We start from the raw sequence: 20,217 nt of genomic DNA, 5'->3' as shown, positions 1-20,217 counted from the left end.
CGGTCATTTCCACTACACTAAAAAAAATAATTTGGAGCTGTAATGCCTGAAAGTCTGAGGAGTTCCGATTGCTCACTTGTCTGCAAATTATTTGTACTATATATATAGTCATAGACTTGACAGTTTTATAAGTAACAAGGCAAAGGGCGATGTCACATCCTTATGCGAGCTAACTTCATTTCTTCAACAGAAAGCACTTGAGTTTTTTCTTAAAATGAAGATCCTAATCCCAATTATTATGTGTATATTCTTTAATGACTTTATCAACCTTGTAACAGGCATTAAGTATGAACCTAACTGGGAGTCTTTGGACTCAAGACCACTGCCGTCATGGTATGATGAAGCTAAAATTGGTATTTTTATCACCTGGGGAATATTTTCAGTTCCATCTTATGGAACAGAGTGGTTTTGGTGGTATTGGAAAACTGCTAAAGCTCCAGCAACAGTTGATTTCATGAAGGAGAATTACAGGCCAGATTTTACTTATGCTGATTTTGCATCTCAGTTTACTGCCGAGTTCTTTGATGCTGAAGAATGGGCTAATATTTTAAAATCGTCGGGTGCTAAGTAAGATATTTTTCATTTGCAGTACTTGTTCTTAATCATCAACTCAAAAAAAAATGTCAAAATTGCTATAGTACATATGATGATCAGAAACGATATCTTGCAAACATGCTTGGATGTTCCAGGGTTAAAATGGTTAGATTGGAAGGTTTTCAAAGTTAAGTTAATGCCTAGTGATACATACTAGTATTACATTTTTCAAGATGATGTCATATCACATTCATTCTTATACCAAAAGCTATGCTTAGTCGATTAATTATTGCAATTCAATTATAATAGAAACATTTCGTCTGAATGTAGCTGAAATATTGCTGCTCGGACGTTAAACCCCAACAAACAAACAAACAAACATAATAGGAACATCAGGCTTTAATATAGTGTCCATGTTTGCTCCAAGTGTTCAAGGTTCCCTATCTGTAGTCATATCAAGCTTGGCTCTATGGAGCATTTTATTACATGAGTGAATACCAAAAAACAGTGTCAAAAAATTAATCAGGGCTTATATATTTTCCCAACATATGAAAACATCAAATATGAAGTTGTAATACAAATAGCTTTACAAGAAACACTGAGCTATTTTACAACTGTATTAAAGTAACACCAAAGAATAATAAAGAAAAAAAAGACACAACAATGTTGTTTATACATAATTTTAGCACAAGGTTGTCAACTTCGTAGAAGCCAAATGCATGATATTGCTAAAATTTTCACAGATCAAATAGGAAAATAAAAGGTGAATTTTGCTCAAAGTTGGCTCTAACTTTTGTGAGCTTTATTCAAGCTGCATGAGACTTGACAGGTCGAAGTAAACAATTTGTTACATTTGTGTCATGAATATGTACTAAAATCTTTGAAACCTGTCAAAGTATGGTGTACTACAGCATTTTTTATATTACTGTTACTTTAGGTATGTTGTGTTAGTGAGTAAACATTGTGAGGGTTTTACTCTTTGGCCATCTAATTATTCCTGGAACTGGAATGCCATGGATGTAGGTCCTAGAAGAGATATTGTAGGTATGTAAAGCTGTCAGTTTACATTTTGTAGATATGTTGTACTGGTTAGCAAACATCATGAAGGGTTTACTTTGTGGCCGTCAAACTATTCCTGGAACTGGAATGCCATTGATGTGGGCCCTAAAAAAGATATTGTTGGTAGGCCAATTCTTGTTAAATGTTTACTGTAAATTGTGAAGTTACTGTGTGCATTTATTATTGCAGATTTTTTAAAGAAATAGATTTATTTTTATTTTGCTCTTCAGAAAAACAATTTCTTTGAGCTAGAAACATTAATTTGTAGCTGTTATACATTGTAGCAATACAACTTTGCTATGACTTTAGAATTTACAGTATTTTTATTTTGTTTTTAAACAGATTTGTTCTTTATTATTTTATTAATTATATGTTTAAGCCTGAACAGTACATGTAAAAGTAAATGAAGACTTCCTGGGTAAAGAACATGTCTTGTATAAGCTTTTGACTTATCAATTGGGACCAACAACTGTTTAGACCTTTTAATATCCAATAACATAATAATTTAAATAAATAAAGTTTTAGGAAAAAATTAATGCATGTACTTGTTTTTGTAATAGCTATTTCCTTGTTCACTTAATGTTGGTTCAAATCATACTCAACTACTATGAAATGGATTTATTTCTTCTTTTTTAATGTAAAACAAAATTGACTCTGAACTAAATATCACAAAAAACCACTAACTTGATAGATCATTGATGAATTTGCTGGAAAGTATCTTTAACCTCCCTTTTTCTCACCGGTCAAAAACCTTTGATGTATAACATAGCTATGCAATGAATGTATTTGTTAGTTAGCTGCTTTAAAAAACTGCGAAATAGAGGTTTTGATGCTCACCTACTGCAATTTTCAATCTCATTCTAGTATTAGAAAGGGCAGGTTTGAATTTATGATATCAATAAAAGGGGCAGACTTATTGTTAACAAATGTTTTCAGATTTATTGTTTATTTACTTTTGCATTCTTATGTGCTTGTTATGCTGCTCTATACAAATGTATATGCCATTCAATTACTTTCCTGTGTGTTAATCTGTTAAGAGGAAAATCTCACCAAATCAGCTTCATAATGCATGTATATCACAGGAAAGTGTGATAGTTGCAGTATTGAATAAAGCCACTCAACTAAAAATTGTTTTCCTTTTTCATGCCATGGACCTTCCCTTGATTCTTTTAAGGGTGCCTTATTATCCATTCTATCGTTATATCAATAAAAGTTAACTTACTCATCCTTTTATGGCTTTTAACAAAATATAAGCACCCCTTTCACTGTTTTAGAACATTAAATAAATGAAAGAAAAATCACATTTCTCATTGAATTTTATGAAAAATGGTCCAAGAAGAAAGAAACTTACTTAGAAAAGAAGAAGTTCACTTAAACATATAAGATGAATTTTAAATTGCCACTTTAGGAGAGCTTGCTGCGGCTGTAAGGTCAAAAACTGACATCCATTTTGGAATGTATCACTCTTTGCTAGAATGGTTTCATCCTCTCTACATTCAAGATAAAGCAAATAATTTTACAACACAGGACTTTGTAAGGGTAAGTAGTTAAAAAATTTATCTTTCTCTTTCACACATATGAGAAAATCTTGTTATACCACCACAAAAAAAGTTGTGGTCATATAGTGGTATCATGCTGTCCTCGTCATCAACATTGTAGTTGTCTGTATAAATTCTGTTTCATGACAGTAACTTGAGTATAAGTGTATAGATCTTTATGAAATGGTACCACAAAGTGCCATATTCCTAAAGGAAGCCTCGGATTAATTTTTGGAGGAGGGGCTCATGACTTGAATTTTACATTATTACAAACCAAAAAGGGACAGGAAACAAGCTCTTTTATGATGTCTGAACAATAACTTGAGTAAATGTGAATGGATCTTGTAAAACTGTACCACAAGGTACCATGATACAAAAGGAAGATTGATTGATTTTATGGGTTACAATTTGTACTTGTAAGGTATTTGGGGCCAAAAAGTTACCAGAAACAAGCATTTTCCTGATTTCATGACAATTACTTGAGTATAAGTAAATGGCTGGAATCGATTTTAGGGATTTTTACATACTGAAACCATTTATGAAATAAGGGCCAAAAAGGGCAATATTGGTTAAATCCTTCTGTGTTCAAACAAGATCAAAATTCAGAGCTGTACCAAGCTAAAATAATGTGTTCATACTTGCCCAAACTGTTTAGGGTTTTTACCTCTTTGGTGCTTCAAGCTGTGCCCTGTGAAGCATTTTATTATTTTTTTAAACAAACTTTTGGTTTTGGTGTCCATATACCAGGCCATTTTAATTCGAAGTGCATTAATTGCTTAAAGCCTTTTTTACTTAGAAACTTGTAAATGGGTTAACAATAGTATTTTTATTATTTGCCTTTCTTGTTATTTAAATTGCCTAGGAAGGGGAATTAATTTACTTACATCAATACAATTTTATATGTTTAGGGGTAAACTAGAATTGTACTGTCCACATTTCAATTTGTTAATCAAAAGATTACCAGATAAACTAATGTTAAAACAAGAACAGACTGTATTTGTTTGCCTGTTCACAATAATATAATTACTTCAAGAATCGGCTTTTAAATGGCTTTGGTTAGAACCAATTGAATGTTTCACTCAGGAAGGCAGTAGTATTCTAGGTATAGGACAGGTTGATTGATTGATTGTTGGGGTTTAACGTCCGAGCAGCAATATTTCAGCTATATTCAGACGATATAGGACAGGAAGAATGTACATTAACTATATTTAATTTCACAAGTAAATTTAAAAACTTCATTAAAATTTTCAACTGTTAAGTTATCACTAAATAAAAATATAAAAACATATCTTGCCAAAATTTAGTGTATACAAATGTATAGGACAGGAAGAATGTACATTTATATACACTAAATTTTGGCAAGATATGTTTTTATATTTTTATTTAGTGATAACTTGACAGTTGAAAATTTAAATATAATTGATATAGAAGCTTATTATTTGAATGAACATAAACTATTTTCAGACAAAGACCTTACCTGAGCTGTATGAACTTGTTAATAGATACCAGCCTGATATCATTTGGTCAGATGGTGACTGGGAGTGTACAGATAAATACTGGAATGCTACTCAGTTCCTGGCATGGTTATATAATGATAGGTGAGTAAAACAGACCAGATGGTGACTGTGAGTGTACAGATGAATACTGGAATGCTACTCAGTTCCTTGCATGGTTATATAATGATAGGTGAGTAAAACAGACCAGATGGTGACTGGGAGTGTACAGATAAATAATGGAATGCTACTCAAGTCCTGGCACGTTATATAATGATAGGTGAGTAGAAGAAACCAATAGTTACAGGGAGTGTACAGAAAAATATTGGAATGCTACACAGTTCCTGGAATGGTTATATAATGTTAGATAAGTAAAACAGACCTGATGGTGACTGGGAGTGTACAGATAAATACTGGAATGCTACACAGTTCCTGGCAAGGTTATATAATGATAGATGAATAAAACAGACCAGATGGTGACTGGGAGTGTACAGATAAATACTGGAATGCTACTCAGGTACTGAAATGGTTATATAATCAAAGTTCTGATAGCACTGGAGGTTTTTGATTCTTGTGAAAATAGTAGCATGAACAAAATTTCAAAGATTACATGATGTTAAAATAAATTGTGATCATACCATACCTACCAACGATTAAAAATCCCCCTGGGGGTTTTTACCCAGGACAAGGTGTGAACTGAAATTTTCGGGATATAATTTGCAAACTGCATGGGTTTTACTGTAGTAATGTATGAATGAGACAACCACTATTGCATTAAAGGTTTCAGTTGAACAACATGTGAATGTGCTATAATTGATCAAAGTTTATAAGCCCCTTTTTTCTTGTGGTGGATTCCTCCAAATCTAATTGAAATTCTGAACATTTAATTAAAAAAAATAAATGAGAAAACTATTATTTACATTCAAATGTATTTTTACTATTTTAGAGTACATTGAGCACATCTTTTCTTCTTTCCATTAATGCAAATGGATTTGGGAGTTAGTGTTCAGTTTCGAACTGTAAGGATTGTTCTGGTTATAAGAACTCAAACTTGGTCTATGTGACAGAAAGTTGCTATTTAAAAATTCAGTTTATACATATTAAAATAAAAAAAAAAACAAGTTCTTGATAATATTTAAAACTGAATTATACTCAACTAAAACCAATTTCAGCTTAATAAAATATTTTCCTTGATGAACACAAGATTTTCAAAAACTAGACACTTTTATCAATATGAATTTTCCCCCCAATTTTACTTGGTTAAAATCACTGCTCTTCACTTCCTGTTTATTAATGGTAAAATATTACTGACAGGATGAGAATTTGACTGATTTGTGTGTCTTAAATGGAACATGTTTAACACATTTTATGCTTCTTGACACATTACTTCAAGAAATAAATTCCTTAAATGCAAGTTTATTACGAAATGTCTTTAAAGGCCAAAAAGGAGTCCCTAAAACCTTCAGTTGATTTGAACACTGGATATTAATTTTATTTGCAGAAATAATAGAATATTGTTGAAACACATTTACTAGTCATAAAAGAGGTATTGTTTGATATAAAAGGAATTACATTTGGACTATATTTTTGTGTAGTGTTCAGAAATAGTAGGGAAGTTCTAGTGATGGACCGGTGACATAAGGTATTTTGATCCTGAAGGATCAAAAACCAATAATAGGTCAGTAAAACAGACCAGATGGTGACTGGGAGTGTACAGATAAATAATGGAATGCTACTCAGGTACTGACATGGTTATATAATGATAGGTGAGTAAAACAGACCAGATGGTGACTGGTAGTGTACAGATAAATAATGGAATGCTACTCAGGTGCTGGTATTGTTATATAATGATAGGTAAGTAAAACAGACCAGATGGTGACTGGGAGTGTACAGATAAAAACTGGAATGCTAACCACTTCCTGGCATTGTTATATAATGATAGGTGAGTAAAGCATAAACTTTTTTTTTCTTTCGTGGACAAATCTTTCTTTTGTAAATTTACACTAAAAGTGTAGAATAACGTAATTTGACTAATGACCATTGTGACTTAAGGCTCCTTATACCTATGCCTTGAATGTCTCAACGTTTAGGTTTCTTTTGTCAATTATCCTGTCACTCATTAAAAAGTTCCTTATAAGCAGATGACATTTTCAGGGATCTAACAGTAGCACGTGCAGAAGTACTACCATTCTGAATGTGGAAGCAAAAAGACTTTGATGCAAAATCATTGACTCCAAATTTGGGACTATAAATGCTGCTAAATCATAATGACTTATGCACATTAATTTTCCTGTTTTATTATTAGGTTGAAAAAAGTTTACCTGTAATTTTAGTTTATTTTATTTTTATCAGTCCTGTGAAAGATAAAGTGTGTGTGAATGACAGATGGGGAAGTAATATCAGATGTAAACATGGAGGCTTCCTCAACTGTAATGATAAGTTTGATCCAGGTAAATTGAGATCATCTATTACAAATGGGTATACATCATGTAAAAATATTATACTTGCACAGATTCATTGGGGTGGACAAGGCATATGCCCGCTAAAATTGGGGTGCTGAACTTACTGACAAATAAAGCACAATATCTGGAAGCGTTGAGGAAAAAAGTATTTAAAGCTGTAATTTCTATGAAAGCGGAACAAAATAAAACCTAAACTTGATCTGTAATTCATGTAACTCCCACATCAGAAATGAGCACAATATCTGCAAGGTTTAAGAAATGTGTTAAATGCTGTTATTTCTATGAAATTTTCTATAGTCCAAGGTCTGTAATGTCCAAAAAAAATCACTGCAGAACAAATCATAAATTTGACCTGTAACTCTTGTAACTCAAGGTGTAAGGCTCGCATGCCAAAATCAGTTCAATATCTGCAAGCATTTGGGGAAAAAATGTGTTGAAAACAAATTTATGTTGGACTGACAGACAGGTTTAAAATATACCCTTCTCAACTTCATTGCTATTTACAACAAGGGCTGTAGCTCCTTAACAAAGACTACTAAGTGCAACACTTGTTTCCAATTGTAAGATTTATACAATTTTGAACACATTGTAATTTTTTTTAAAATTATAAAACATTTTAAGAATCTGTTTGATATGAACACTCAGAAATTTGAAGGACTTTGCACTTTTATTTTTGATATGCCAAAAAATATGGCTGCCATTTCTAAAAATAGAACATATCTCCAAAACCTTTAGGTTTAATCAAACTCTTTCAATTGCTAAAATGATCCGTATTATAAGGCCTACAAAGGTCTCCAATGGATCAAAGCTGTCAGACAACTCCTTGTAAGAAATATTGCTTTGAAAGATGAAAAATGATGGGGTTTTTTTTTACAGATTTCAGCCAATATCTTAAAAACTATGATAGATAGAATGAAACTTTCAGTTGCTGAAATGATCATACAAGTCCTACCAAAGTCTTCTTCAGTCCAATTTTTGGGACAACTCCTGTTAAATTTATTGCCCTTAAAAAGGCAAGTTATCATATGAAAGGATGTATGCATCTGAATTTTATGTACAGAAATGTAAAAGTGAGTAGTGTGTTTCTTCTGTTTCCTGGACATATTTTTAGTGTGAATCTCTTTGAAGTTTAACCATAGTGTGCAATACCATGAAGAGAGGGCTTTGATTGGGTTATGGTTATGCCTTGAATTGTTAGGGGTTAAGGTGTCAAAAGGAGACCAGAACAAGCATTTTTCTGATTTCTATACAATACCTTGAGTAAAAGTTATAGGATTTCTTTTAAAGTTAATAACCATAAGAAGCCATAAACAAACATTTTCCTGGTTTCTTAACAAAAACTTGAAAGTATATTGATCTATATGAAATTGAAACTTTTCAAGATGAATTTGTCCATACTTATCCCAACTGTTCAGGTTTGAGTTAAAATATTTCGAGAATCTTGTTGATTTTGAAACATTACAGGATCACAAATATCTGGGGAGAACTGAATGTTATGTTTATAGTTGCACATGCCTTTTCATTTACTCTATAAAAATGATAACATCACAAGTAAGATGTTTGTAGATTTTATTAAAATCAGAGATAATGGATGACAAAATGATGTGATGAAAATGAACAATGAATGCTAAAACAACTTGTTGTTAATAGTCCAGATAAAAAAAGTCCATTAAAACACTAAACACAAGTGAAGCTGCCTATATTGTACTTTCTACTTTTTGAACACATGTTGGTATTAGTAAATGTACACAGGTTTTAATGACTTGCTTGTGGTCCTTTCTTTCCAATGAGTGACTTGTGGATGTGAGGTATGACACCACCTCCAGCAATGGTGGCTTTGATGAGTGAGTCTAATTCTTCATCTCCCCTAATGGCCAGCTGTAAATGACGAGGGGTGATTCTCTTTACTTTCAAGTCTTTACTGGCATTGCCTGCCAATTCCAGGACTTCAGCAGTGAGGTATTCTAAGATGGCAGCACTGTAGACAGCTGCAGTGGCTCCTACACGTCCATGACTTGTAGTTCTGTGTTTAAGATGTCTGTGGATACGACCTACAGGGAATTGTAGTCCTGCTCTCTGTGACCTTGAGATGGCCTTGGCCTTCGCCTTTCCTGTGTCTTTTCCTGCTTTACCTCCTGCCATTTTGATTTCTTATCTGAATAGAATGATACAGGAATACTATGAGTTGTTAAATTCTATGAAAGCTTATCTAGGTTTTATTTCCAGCAATTAAATAAATGTTCTAGTATAAATGCATATATGAATTTAGAAATATGTTGGGAGGGAGCTCTGAGTTTCGAAGTTTGGAGTTGAATGCCATACTGTATATATGAGCTTACTCACAGAATTATGGAACTGTTGCTTAAAGTTTCTCTTTAAAAAAAAATCTGAGTTGTATGCTTATAATGTGGGAATACAAAAAAATTAAATTATAAGATTGTGACATGTAGGAGACGTTTTAAATTCTTGTTGAAATCAAGGACAAATGAATAATATGTTTGAAAATATTGATGATAATAATAAATAATATACTTCTATTTTCTATAGACCTAAATTGATATCCAAGATTTTACTAACCTTGTTAAGTGCTGCTTACCACTGCTATTCCTGGATGGTCTTTTTGAATATGATTTCCACTTGATGTTTCCAGGTATTTATGGTAGAGCCATAAAACTGCTCACTATCTGATGACAATTTATCTGAGTAAATCTATTTGACATGCCAGAGGGCTGCAAGTGACAGAATAATAATTACCTGTGTCATTTAATTATCTCACATCACCACAATGCCATAGGTGTATTACTGTAAATAGAATTAATTTAATTAGTTGTATTGAACTCACTATTGCTTCTGGCATTATCAAGTTTAAGTGTGACATGTACTTATTAACAGTCTGATGAGCATCCTTTTATATTTAAATCAATATGTTACTCTTTTTTTTTTTCAAATAAATAAAAGAAATCATATATAGAACTTTTATGGATTAAAAACAAAATAACTCATATTCCATGAAATGAGAAGTTGCTTGTAATTATGAAAAATTATTGAAAAAAAAATTGTCTTTTTTGTTTGTCAAATAAAGTCCTATTACAGAAGAATTATATTGTTTTTCTTTTTTTATATTAATTCCATAAAGTCCATTCATATTTTAATTTATAAAGACGGAACACAATTCTGTGATGTGAATAAATAAAAAGACCATCAATTTATTTCTCATTACCCATCAATGTCCTTTGCAGAAAGCAGAGTCTCTCATTGTCTGACTGGTATCTTTGAAATTTCAGTTCATAAGGAAAGGATCAGAAAATGTGTTATGTACAAAACCATGGTAATTATTAGATAGGAAGTGAATGAAAACTTAGACCCAGGTATGATGTTTTCATACCACCACAAAATTTTGCTGTCAACATCACGTAGTTTTTGTGTGTCAACTTCAGTATTAATGGATGGATCTATGTAGTAAATGAAATTAAAAAAATAACAAGGTTCATTTCTTTTAAGAATTTTAAAAGTGCTTGAATCTGTATTAGAATCAAGCAAAATATATAAATAATGAATCATGCTAACAAAAATACACACAAACTTTACAAGTTTAGTGCATAGATTATGGTTTATTGAAATAAATTGACAGTTTGATCATTCCTCTTTGAAGTGTCAGAGGATGCAGAAAAGCGAGTTCAAAGTTATTTACCTTTGATAATGAAATTGCAATGCTTTTCCAATAATTTATTCTTTGAATTACTGACACTTAGAAAGGAATGACTGCCATTTCTGCATTTCAGATAACTTTTGAATAAGATTTCATGAAAATGCTGTGTAGTTTTATTTCACCACTGCCTGATTCTTATAGAATATAGCATTTAATAGGCATTTTATAAAACTTTGTATACAATGCACTTTCATAATCAAAATTGGGGTTTGCTTGAAAGTCAGTTGTATACAATTTACATGAAAATGTTAATGGCTTTTGAAATTCATCTGATTATTCAGCGAGGAAGTCTTCAAAGTGGCCATTTTTGTAGGCATTTGTATTTGGAAAGTAAATGGAAAAAATACACACTCTGCAAAATATTTCAATTTTTATATGGAGAGAATTAAGAATGAATTGTTTGTAATAGCTCTCTTAAACTTCTACTTATAACTACACAATCAGTGACAGATCTTGAATTTTCAATAAGGAAATAACCAGAGTTAAATTAGTACCTTAGTGCATGAAGCATAAAGATCTATTGAAATTTTTGTACATGCATTGGAAGTCAGAATTAATATAAGTTGTGCTGCTTATTACAAAGGTTGGCTGTTAAATATATTAAGAGAAATGCTCAAGTCAACCAGAGAACAAATAAGACTCAGTATTAATGATGCTAAAACTTTTCACATATACATTGTAGCTTGACTCAGAACAAAAAAGAAAAAGAAAAACTTGACAGCAGCCTTTTGATGTCATTTGACTTGTTCCACAAAACACCTATATCTTGTTTTTGTTTTCTAGGAACTTTACAGAAAAGGAAGTGGGAAAACTGTATGGAACTTGACAGATACTCATGGGGGTATAGAAGAAATGCCAGACTTTCTGACTATTTCTCAATGCATGAGCTGTTATCAGAGGTAGCAGAAACAGTGAGGTACTTAACAGATTGAAGTCAGCATGTTCAAATGTGACATAAACTGTTTAAGTAATAGTGGAGTATTCTATGGAGCATGTGAAAATAATTTAAAAATCTTGATTTTTCTACCTTCAATTTACTAGAAATAGGCATTTGAAAAGGCACAAGGCCACCATTTACTATATTATCCTGTGTTCAACATTTTTTGTTGTACTAGTTAATAACCTCAAATGTTTCAGATGAATATCAGCTGTTTTGGCATTTTAAAGGGGTGGGTTCCAGTTGAATTCCTGTTTTGGACCAAAATTATAAGTTAATGTCCAATTTCATTTTTAAATGACAGCAAATATTTTTCCAGTATAATGGTACCACACTGTCGTGGGCAGTGGCAGTGGCAGCATCAGTTAACTTCATTTATTTATGAAAACTTAATTAAAACTAATTGGATCTTTTAAACATTTTTACATATTGTTCCTAGGGACATGGCAGAGGGCCCTACAGTTTTTAGTTCACCTGGCTGAAGGCCATGTGAGCTATTGCAATCGTTTGGCGTCTAATGTCTGTCGTCGTTAATAATTTTTCAAAACTCTTCTCTTCTGAAACTACTGGACCAATTATAATAAAACTTGGTATGAATATTTCTTAGGGTATTCTGCATAGAACTGATGTGGGAATTTTTAATCGGTTGAAAAAACATGGCACTAGAAATGGAACATAGGGGTCAGACAAAAGTTTTTCCCATCAATCTATCTATCTAACCATTAGGTTTAGCTAAATTCTGACTGGGTTAAAGTTTTTAGCATGATTAGATCCTGCTGTGGTCAAATTTACATTGAAATCTGTTCAGCCATAATGGCGTTATTGCCCTTTTTCGGCATCTTTTTGCTATTTTTTTAATGTTATTACTTCAAAAAATTTTCTCTTCAGAAACTACTGATCTGAACAGAATTAAATGAAAATTGATATGATTGTTCCTTAGATATGAGCATTAGGAATTTTTATTAAAGGAAAAATAAAGTCGCTTTTACAATACCAGAATGTTGCTTATCAAACAAGGTGAGCAATTCATGCAATTATTTCGTAGATACGATTGCCTATTTTGACCCAAAATCCCTATAACTAGCTCACTTGGCATCTGTCATCATCGCCTGTTGTTGTTAACAATTCTTCAAACATCTTCTCCTCTAAAACTTCTGAATAAATTTGCTTGAAACTTATAGGTTTAGCCAAATTCTGACAGATGGTTAAGTATTCAGCATGATGAGATCTATCAGTGGTCAAATTTTGGTGAAAATCTGTTAACTCATGTTGGAGTTCTTGCCCTTTTTGGACGTTTCAAAAATCTTCTCAGAAGCCACTTAAAAAAAATTCAATGAAAGTTGGTATTTTTTGTTTTTAGGGTATTCTTAAGTTAATGACCATTTGGATTTTTGGTTGGTTAAAAAATATGGACCCTGTTACTAAAAATAGAACATAGTAGTCAGATAGCAGATTTTTCCATATACTGGTATCTCCAAAATCGTTAGGTTTAACCAAATTCTTACATGGGTAAAAGTATTCAACATGATTAGATCTATCTGTGGTCAAATTTTGGTGAAAATCTGTTGACCCATGTTGGAGTTATTGCCCTTTTTGTATGTTTTTTTTTCTGCTTTTGATGTTATTACTTTCAAAAATCTCCTCCTCAGAAACTACTATACAGAATTCAATGAAAGTTGGTGTTCTTATTATAAGGCCTACAAAAGTCTTCAAGCCATCAAAGTTGTCAGATGACTCCATGTAAGAGTTGTTGCCCTTGAAAGGCAAAAAATTATGTTTTTAGCAGTTTTCAGCCAATATCTTGAAAACTATAATAGATAGAATGAAACTTTCAGTTGATGAAATGATCCTAATGATAAGTTCTACCAAAGTCTTCAGGAGTCAGAATTGTCAGACAACTCCTTGTTAGAATTATTGCCTTTGAAAGGCAAAAATTTAACCAGGTTAGCGATTCAGGCTCCTGGGAGCCTCTTGTTAAACTTGATATTATTTAAAACTAGTGGTAGTATCTTTAAAATGGTATGCTTTTTACTGGTATGCAAGTACTCATTCATCATTTTGCCCCCCAAAGATGCTTCACAAGGGGACATGGAAATGCCGGGTGCCAATCTATTTGTCAGACCATCCGTGTATCTTTCCATCCATCCATCCACATTTTCCGCACTTTTTTTGTAATGCTTTTACCAAATAAGTTTGTTTTTGGTATGTAGCCTTATTATGAAGAGTTACAGATTAAGGTCGACTTTGGTTACAATTGAAAAATTTTTACTGAAGTTATGGCCCTTGGACTTAGAAAATTTCAGTGAATTTACAGTTGTCTGCACTTTTTTTTTGTAATGCTATTACATATTGATTTTATCTTTTGTATGTAGTCTTACTATAAGAGTAGCAGATTAAGGTTGACTTCGGTTATGGATGATTGATTTTTATGGAAGTTATGGCCCTTGGACTTAGAAAATTTCAGTAAATTTACAGTTTTCCACACTTTTTTTTTTGTAATGCTTTTACCAAATGATTTTATATTTTGTATGTAGTCTTACTACAAGAAGTTACAGATTAAGTTCAACTTTGGTTACAGTTGAATGATTTTTACAGAAGTTACGGCCCTTGGACTTAGAAAATTTCAATGAATTTAAAGTTTTCCACACTTTTTTTTTACACAGGGGGACAATGGAATGCTGTTGTTTTATTAGCTCACCAGGCCTAAAGGCCATGTGAGCTATTGCCATCACTATGTGTCCGTTGTCCATTGTAGTCATTCTAAACGTTTTCAAACATTTTCTCCTCTGAAACTACTCAACAGATTGTAACCAAACGTTGCATGAATGTTCCTTAGGGTATTTTTGACAATGCTAGTGTGGGGATTTTTGAACTTGCAAAATAAACATGGCCACCATTTCTAAGAACGGACCATAGGGGTCAAATTGTAAAATCGTGCAAATAACTCAAAAACAGTTGGGTTAGCTAAAATCTGGCAGGGCTTAAAATTTTTCAGCATGATGGAATGAACCCATCCGAAATATTCAGAAAGATCCATTGATGAATGAATGAGTTATGGATATTGAAATGGATTTTTTTCCTGAATTTTATATTTCCAACTTTGAAAATCTTCTCCTCTAAAACTACAGGATGGATTGAAACAAAACTTTGCATGAAAGTAATGTAGAACATGTCTAACAATCTCTGTGTGGGGATTTCTGATCCTGCGAAAAATAGGGCTACCATTACTAAAAACAGACCATAGAGGTCAAATTGTAGAATTATTCAAATAACTCAAAAATAGTTTGGTTTAGTTAAAACCCGGTTGGGGTAAAATTGTTCAGCATGATGGGATGGAACTGTTCCAAAGTTTTCAGAAAGGTCTGTTGACATATGAATGAGTTATGGGTCTTGAAATGGATTTTTTCCTAAATTTTACATTTCCAACTTTGAAAATCTTCTCCTCTGAAACTACTGGTCGGATTAAAATAAAACATTGCATGAATATTATGTAGACTACGTTTAGCAATATATGCGAGTGTATTCTTGATCTTGTCAAACACATGGTCACTGTTTCTAAAAATAAACCACAGGGGTTTAATTGAAGAATAATGCAAATAACTCAAAAACAGTAAGGTTTAGCTAAAATCTGGCAGGGATTAAAATTATTCAGCATGGTGAATATTGAAATTTTCAGAAAGATCCATTGACAAATGAATGAGTTATGGTCCTGAAATGGATTTTATGTAAAAATCTCCTCTTAGACAAATTGTAGGATTGATTGTAACTAAACATTGCATGAATGTTTGCTAAGATATCCTTATCAATTTTTATCTGTGAGAACATGGCCACCACTAATAAAAATTGATGAATTGTTGAAATTATTTTGAAAACCAAAGGGTTTAGTCTAATTTCTAGGGGGGGGAATTGATCAGCATGGTGAAACTAACCTGTGCTGAAATTTTCATAAAGATCTGTTGCTCAGTGTTGGAGTTATTGCCCTTGAAGAGAAAAAACAATGACAATTGAGACTTATTTTTTAATATGAGTCCAGCTTTAGTAAGCTATAAAGTTTATTTTTGACCAGATGAGCGATTCAGGCTCTCTATAGCCTCAAGTTGTTGTACATTTGTATCTTTTCATTATTTTTCAGCACAGGAGGCAACATTTTAATCAACATAGGACCAACTAAAGATGGCATTATAATACCTTTATATCAGGAACGTTTGAAGCAGCTTGGTGATTGGTTAACTGTCAATGGTGAAGCTATTTATAGTTCTAAACCATGGAGCCATCAGAATGATACCATCACACCAAGTATCTGGTATGAATGAAGTGACAATCTCATGTTTTTTTTTCTTCATTTTCTAAAAATAAAAAGAGAAATTGGCAATAAAGGTGTCATTCTTTTGATTTTAGGCTTTGACATAAGGGATGGATCTATTTATACTCAAGTACCGTTAACATTTAACTTCAATGACAATGCAGTGCTATTTAATTGTTATATTGTTGATACCTCAAACATCAGGAATTTGCTAGGCTCTGTTCAACTGCATGAAAAAGTCTAACAATCATTTCCTATCTAGAAATGTTATTTACATCACCTCTGACAATACAATTTAGAGCCATCCATGTTTTAGAGCATCTACATATATAGGATATTGCTGAAGCTATGACGGTAAATAATCAGCTTTGCAAACTAACATTCAATCAGAGTATTTAGTAATACTGTTCCTTGTATTCTTGAACAAAAATAACCCCTGAAAACTTTATACTACCTACATTAAAACAGGCAAAAATTATTAAATACGAAACTTGGATGGAAAAAAGTAATATAGTGGTAGGGGTGTACGTCCATTGTTCCTTCCATTTCACATCGAGACCCATCTCTTATCTGTTATTCCTCCTATACCACTGAATGGAATTGAATGAAACTTTCACAGAATCTTTTTTACATGTTCCCAATGTGCTCCTCTATTTTAGAATTTGATCCGAATCAAATGGAGGTTAAAAGGTGCATGTTATGGAGTGGGAGTATCTTTCTAGTTTTAATTTGTAATAGAAATATTTTCAAATAAATCAGCACTCAAAAACAAATTGACATGTGATGAAAACATATTTCTTACTTGCTATTCCTTTATATTATTTCTTTGATTCCTTTTGTGTTTTTATTAACAGGTATACATCTCAAGTTTCTGGAAGTGAGAGAACAGTGTATGCTATACTGTTGTTTTGGCCTCAAGGCAACAGAGTAACCCTTGGTGCCCCTGTTCCTTCATCTTCAACTGTAGTCAGTATGCTTGGATACAAAGGAAACTTTGATTGGAGACCAAATGAAAGTGGGGGCATAGAAGTTACTATTCCACACATGTCAGTGAATGACTTGCCATGTCATGATGCATGGGTACTGAAAATAGAGGGACTCAAGAATTGACTGAAATGAAATTTGTGCATCAGTTGGTACTGAAAAAAAAGAGGGACTAAAAAATTGATAGAAAGAAATCCATATGTTTTGTATCTTCCTTTACAAGTATTGAATAATTGATATTTTATCTATTTTTTTACAATTTGCTCTGTATTAATGATGTACAAGGATAAAAAAGAATCATTTACATTGGATCAAATGTGGGAGATTTGTCGTCAGCATCTGGGTAATCACTGTGTATCATGCATTGGATAAGGCTCTTGGTCAAATGTGGGAAATTTGTCTTCAGCATCCGGGTAATCACAGTGTATCATGCATTGGATAAGGCTCTTGGTCAAATGTGGGAAATTTGTCTTCAGCTTCAGCTACTGCTTATAATTTTTTTTTTTAGAAAAACATACAGTATTTATTTTATATTTATAAATTAAAGTTTTGTGGCTTTAGTTCATTGTTATGACATCACAATGGTGTCATAATTATACATCTTTTAACAAAAAACACTGAAAATTGTAAATTTTGTTGTTATTTTGAAGTCATTTACATCCAGAAAATAAATCGACACCCAAGACATATTTGATACTTTCACATACAAAAGTATAAAAAAGTATATTATGATAGATATTTTCACTAAATATGAATTTGTTTCCTTGGTGTGGACAGCCAGAAATATGACTTAGAAGTGACCAAAATGTACAAAATTAACAGAATTTATAAAATTTGGTAAATTTCAAGAGATTTGTTAGTCTTTTTTTTTTTATGTAATAATTTGAGAAAAGTTTTTTAAAGTGTTTTTGGTTCAATTCTATAAATTCACAGTTAACACTTTCAACACTTGATGATTAATTTTCAGTTGTATTTTAGAGCCTTAAATTTGCATTTTACATTCAAGTTTGGTCTTGTATTTGGTATGTTTTCTTCCTTTCGGCTTTTTGAAAACATAAGTAGAATTGCTGTTTCTGACAAAAGATACAATGTGCTGTCACTACTATTTATCTTATGAAATTGATGATATAGGAATGTTTTATGGAAGGTTGTCAACACCATTATTCACAAAAATCTAGTCAAAACTCAAGAGATCAGCTTCTACAGATACCTTATCATTTAGGTGGATATATGTGAGTCTCTCAAAGGATCCAAGTTATCATTGTTGATTAAGGAGAAAGTAATTGTCAACTTTGGCATAATAACTTATTGAATACTCATATTTAAGCATTTTATTTTATACATACATCCTACATGGGAAATTTGTTTCGTCTTTTTTCGGTACTTGGTTTCTTGTAGGTGAGATTTTGTCAAGTGTGTATTGGTTTTGTACAATTTTGTTCTGTTTTGGTTTTGTATATTTGCCAAAACCTTAACTGTACAAGACCTACTATATGTGAGTGTCCTATTTTGTTATTGTGAGAACCATTATCCTATAGTTATAATTCAGAAAAAAACTCTTTTTATTAATACATGTACTGCATGTATTGCATGTTTATAATTTTTTATCAGTTATTTTCATCTCACAATTACAGAAAATTTTACTGGATGTGATTAAAAAATGAAAGGTGGTCATAATCAGACTTATTACTTCAATTTGCATGATCTCAAACAATGACTGAACACTTACAGTAAGTTATAGATTCTTGTAACACTTAGAATTAATTATTATTCATTGTACTAAAAACTCTCCTTACTTTGTGCATTAAGATTACATAAATTTTCTTAAGGTTGGTGGAGCATATATGTCCTATGATCAAAGATTACAGTTTGTACAATGATCTATTTTGGCTCCCAATTGAAAGGACAACACGGCCACAGGGCTTGTTTTAAGATTCTTATTGGACAACATTTAAAGATTTCCGAAACTACTGGTTTATCTGTATATAAACCTTACAAATATGACATGACTGTCTTTTTCAAATTATATTCTGCTTTTCTGTCTTTTCTGTCTTTTTTTTATTTTGTACTAGACTATCATAGATGGTTATTGTAAATGTGTCAGATGTACAAATGTATTTAAAAAAAAAAGATGCATCAGGTTACAATGCTTGACCCATTTGTAATTTGCATTCAGCTATTATTTTAGAGCATTATACAGCTGTATTTGTCCAAAATGAATTGTAGATGTATATCATTTGTTTGTTTTATGTTGATACTTTCAGGTCAGTCAATGAATGGTGTTGTTCTTACAAGTCAATAGTTCTTTTTCATATTCCTAACTTTTGCCTCGTTTTTTTTTTTTAAGATTTTAAGGAAAGGGAAGTAATTTTCTATATTTTTGTCATCTGACAGACTGGTTTACTATCAAATTGGAGTATGGACAGCAGTAGACTTCAAATCCAAATATTCATTTTTTATTTCAAATCATTCAGATATTGACTAGAGTGAAAATAGTTAAAGTTTCCAAGAAAAATGTTTACAGTTTTCCCTTTCCCCAATGAGACCACCAACCAGGTTGTCAGGGGTTGGTGGGTTATGTCCCTTTGAAAAACTTGCTAAAATGGCTTGCATTCCATAAATATGAAAAAGGACCATGCACTTAAATTGTATTATTAATTGTAAGGTTACTGTTATTTTTCATGCAGGGACTTCTCTTACATTCGTTTATTGTTATGAATTTTTACATTTTTCTATTTTTTGTTATTGACATTTATTGATGCTTGAATTAATTGGTTGTAATTATGTACATAGTTAATATTAACTTTTCTTGAGCAATAAACCATCCTCAATCTCTTATGTAAATAATAACATGCAAAATGCTGAAGGAGTATATAGCCTGGACCCTCCTTTGAACTTTACCCCTTTTTATATACTTCTGGATCCACCCCTATGGTGGCTCTTTATCCACTACTTCAAGTTATTTTTACTGATACCTCTGTTTATGAAGTGAAAGGGGTCATTACTCTTAAAATGTACACTATAATCATATGGTCCAAAGTGACTTGTTAAAAAAATAGATTTTCTAAAGTGGTTCTTTAATTGCCATCAGAAAACCTAAAGTGTGATGGTCAAGGGGACATAAGAATTAATGTATGTCCCTGACTTGTTGAGCAAGGAAATACTTATCATAAGACAGGGGCGGATTCAGGCGGGGCG

The 20,217-nt window shown here is 32.1% G+C and overlaps 1 protein-coding gene and 1 pseudogene across 3 annotated transcripts; one reads left to right on the top strand and one right to left on the bottom strand.

The window, feature by feature from the left end:
- Nucleotides 1-16: 16 nt before the first annotated feature.
- Nucleotides 17-19,854, top strand: LOC148619106 (alpha-L-fucosidase-like). 2 transcript variants are annotated; one of them, XM_088578666.1, is made up of 8 exons: nt 17-567; nt 1,610-1,716; nt 3,002-3,132; nt 4,596-4,729; nt 6,977-7,074; nt 11,579-11,711; nt 15,865-16,035; nt 16,890-19,854. In XM_088578666.1, the coding sequence occupies exons 1-8, from the start codon at nt 215-217 to the stop codon at nt 17,143-17,145; spliced, it is 1,383 nt and encodes a 460-aa protein (XP_088434792.1). In that variant the 5' UTR covers nt 17-214; the 3' UTR covers nt 17,146-19,854. The 2 variants fall into 2 exon arrangements, with proteins under 2 accessions (XP_088434792.1, XP_088434791.1); XM_088578665.1 differs by lacking the exon at nt 1,610-1,716 and adding an exon at nt 1,472-1,578 and having other exon boundaries at nt 23-567.
- LOC148619107 (histone H2A.V pseudogene) lies at nt 8,639-9,810 on the bottom strand (annotated as a pseudogene). The gene is made up of 2 exons (XR_015921544.1): nt 9,664-9,810; nt 8,639-9,241 (listed from the first exon to the last, which is right to left on the bottom strand). The product of XR_015921544.1 is annotated as a histone H2A.V pseudogene (transcript).
- Nucleotides 19,855-20,217: the final 363 nt, after the last annotated feature.

Source organism: Perna viridis, chromosome 4, assembly GCF_037379345.1.
Source record: "Perna viridis isolate PV_CMFRI_1.1 ecotype Kerala chromosome 4, ASM3737934v1, whole genome shotgun sequence".
NCBI classification, from domain to species: domain Eukaryota; kingdom Metazoa; phylum Mollusca; class Bivalvia; order Mytilida; family Mytilidae; genus Perna; species Perna viridis.
The sequence above is the reverse complement of the archived record's forward strand: the minus strand, read 5'-3'. Positions and strand labels throughout refer to the sequence as shown.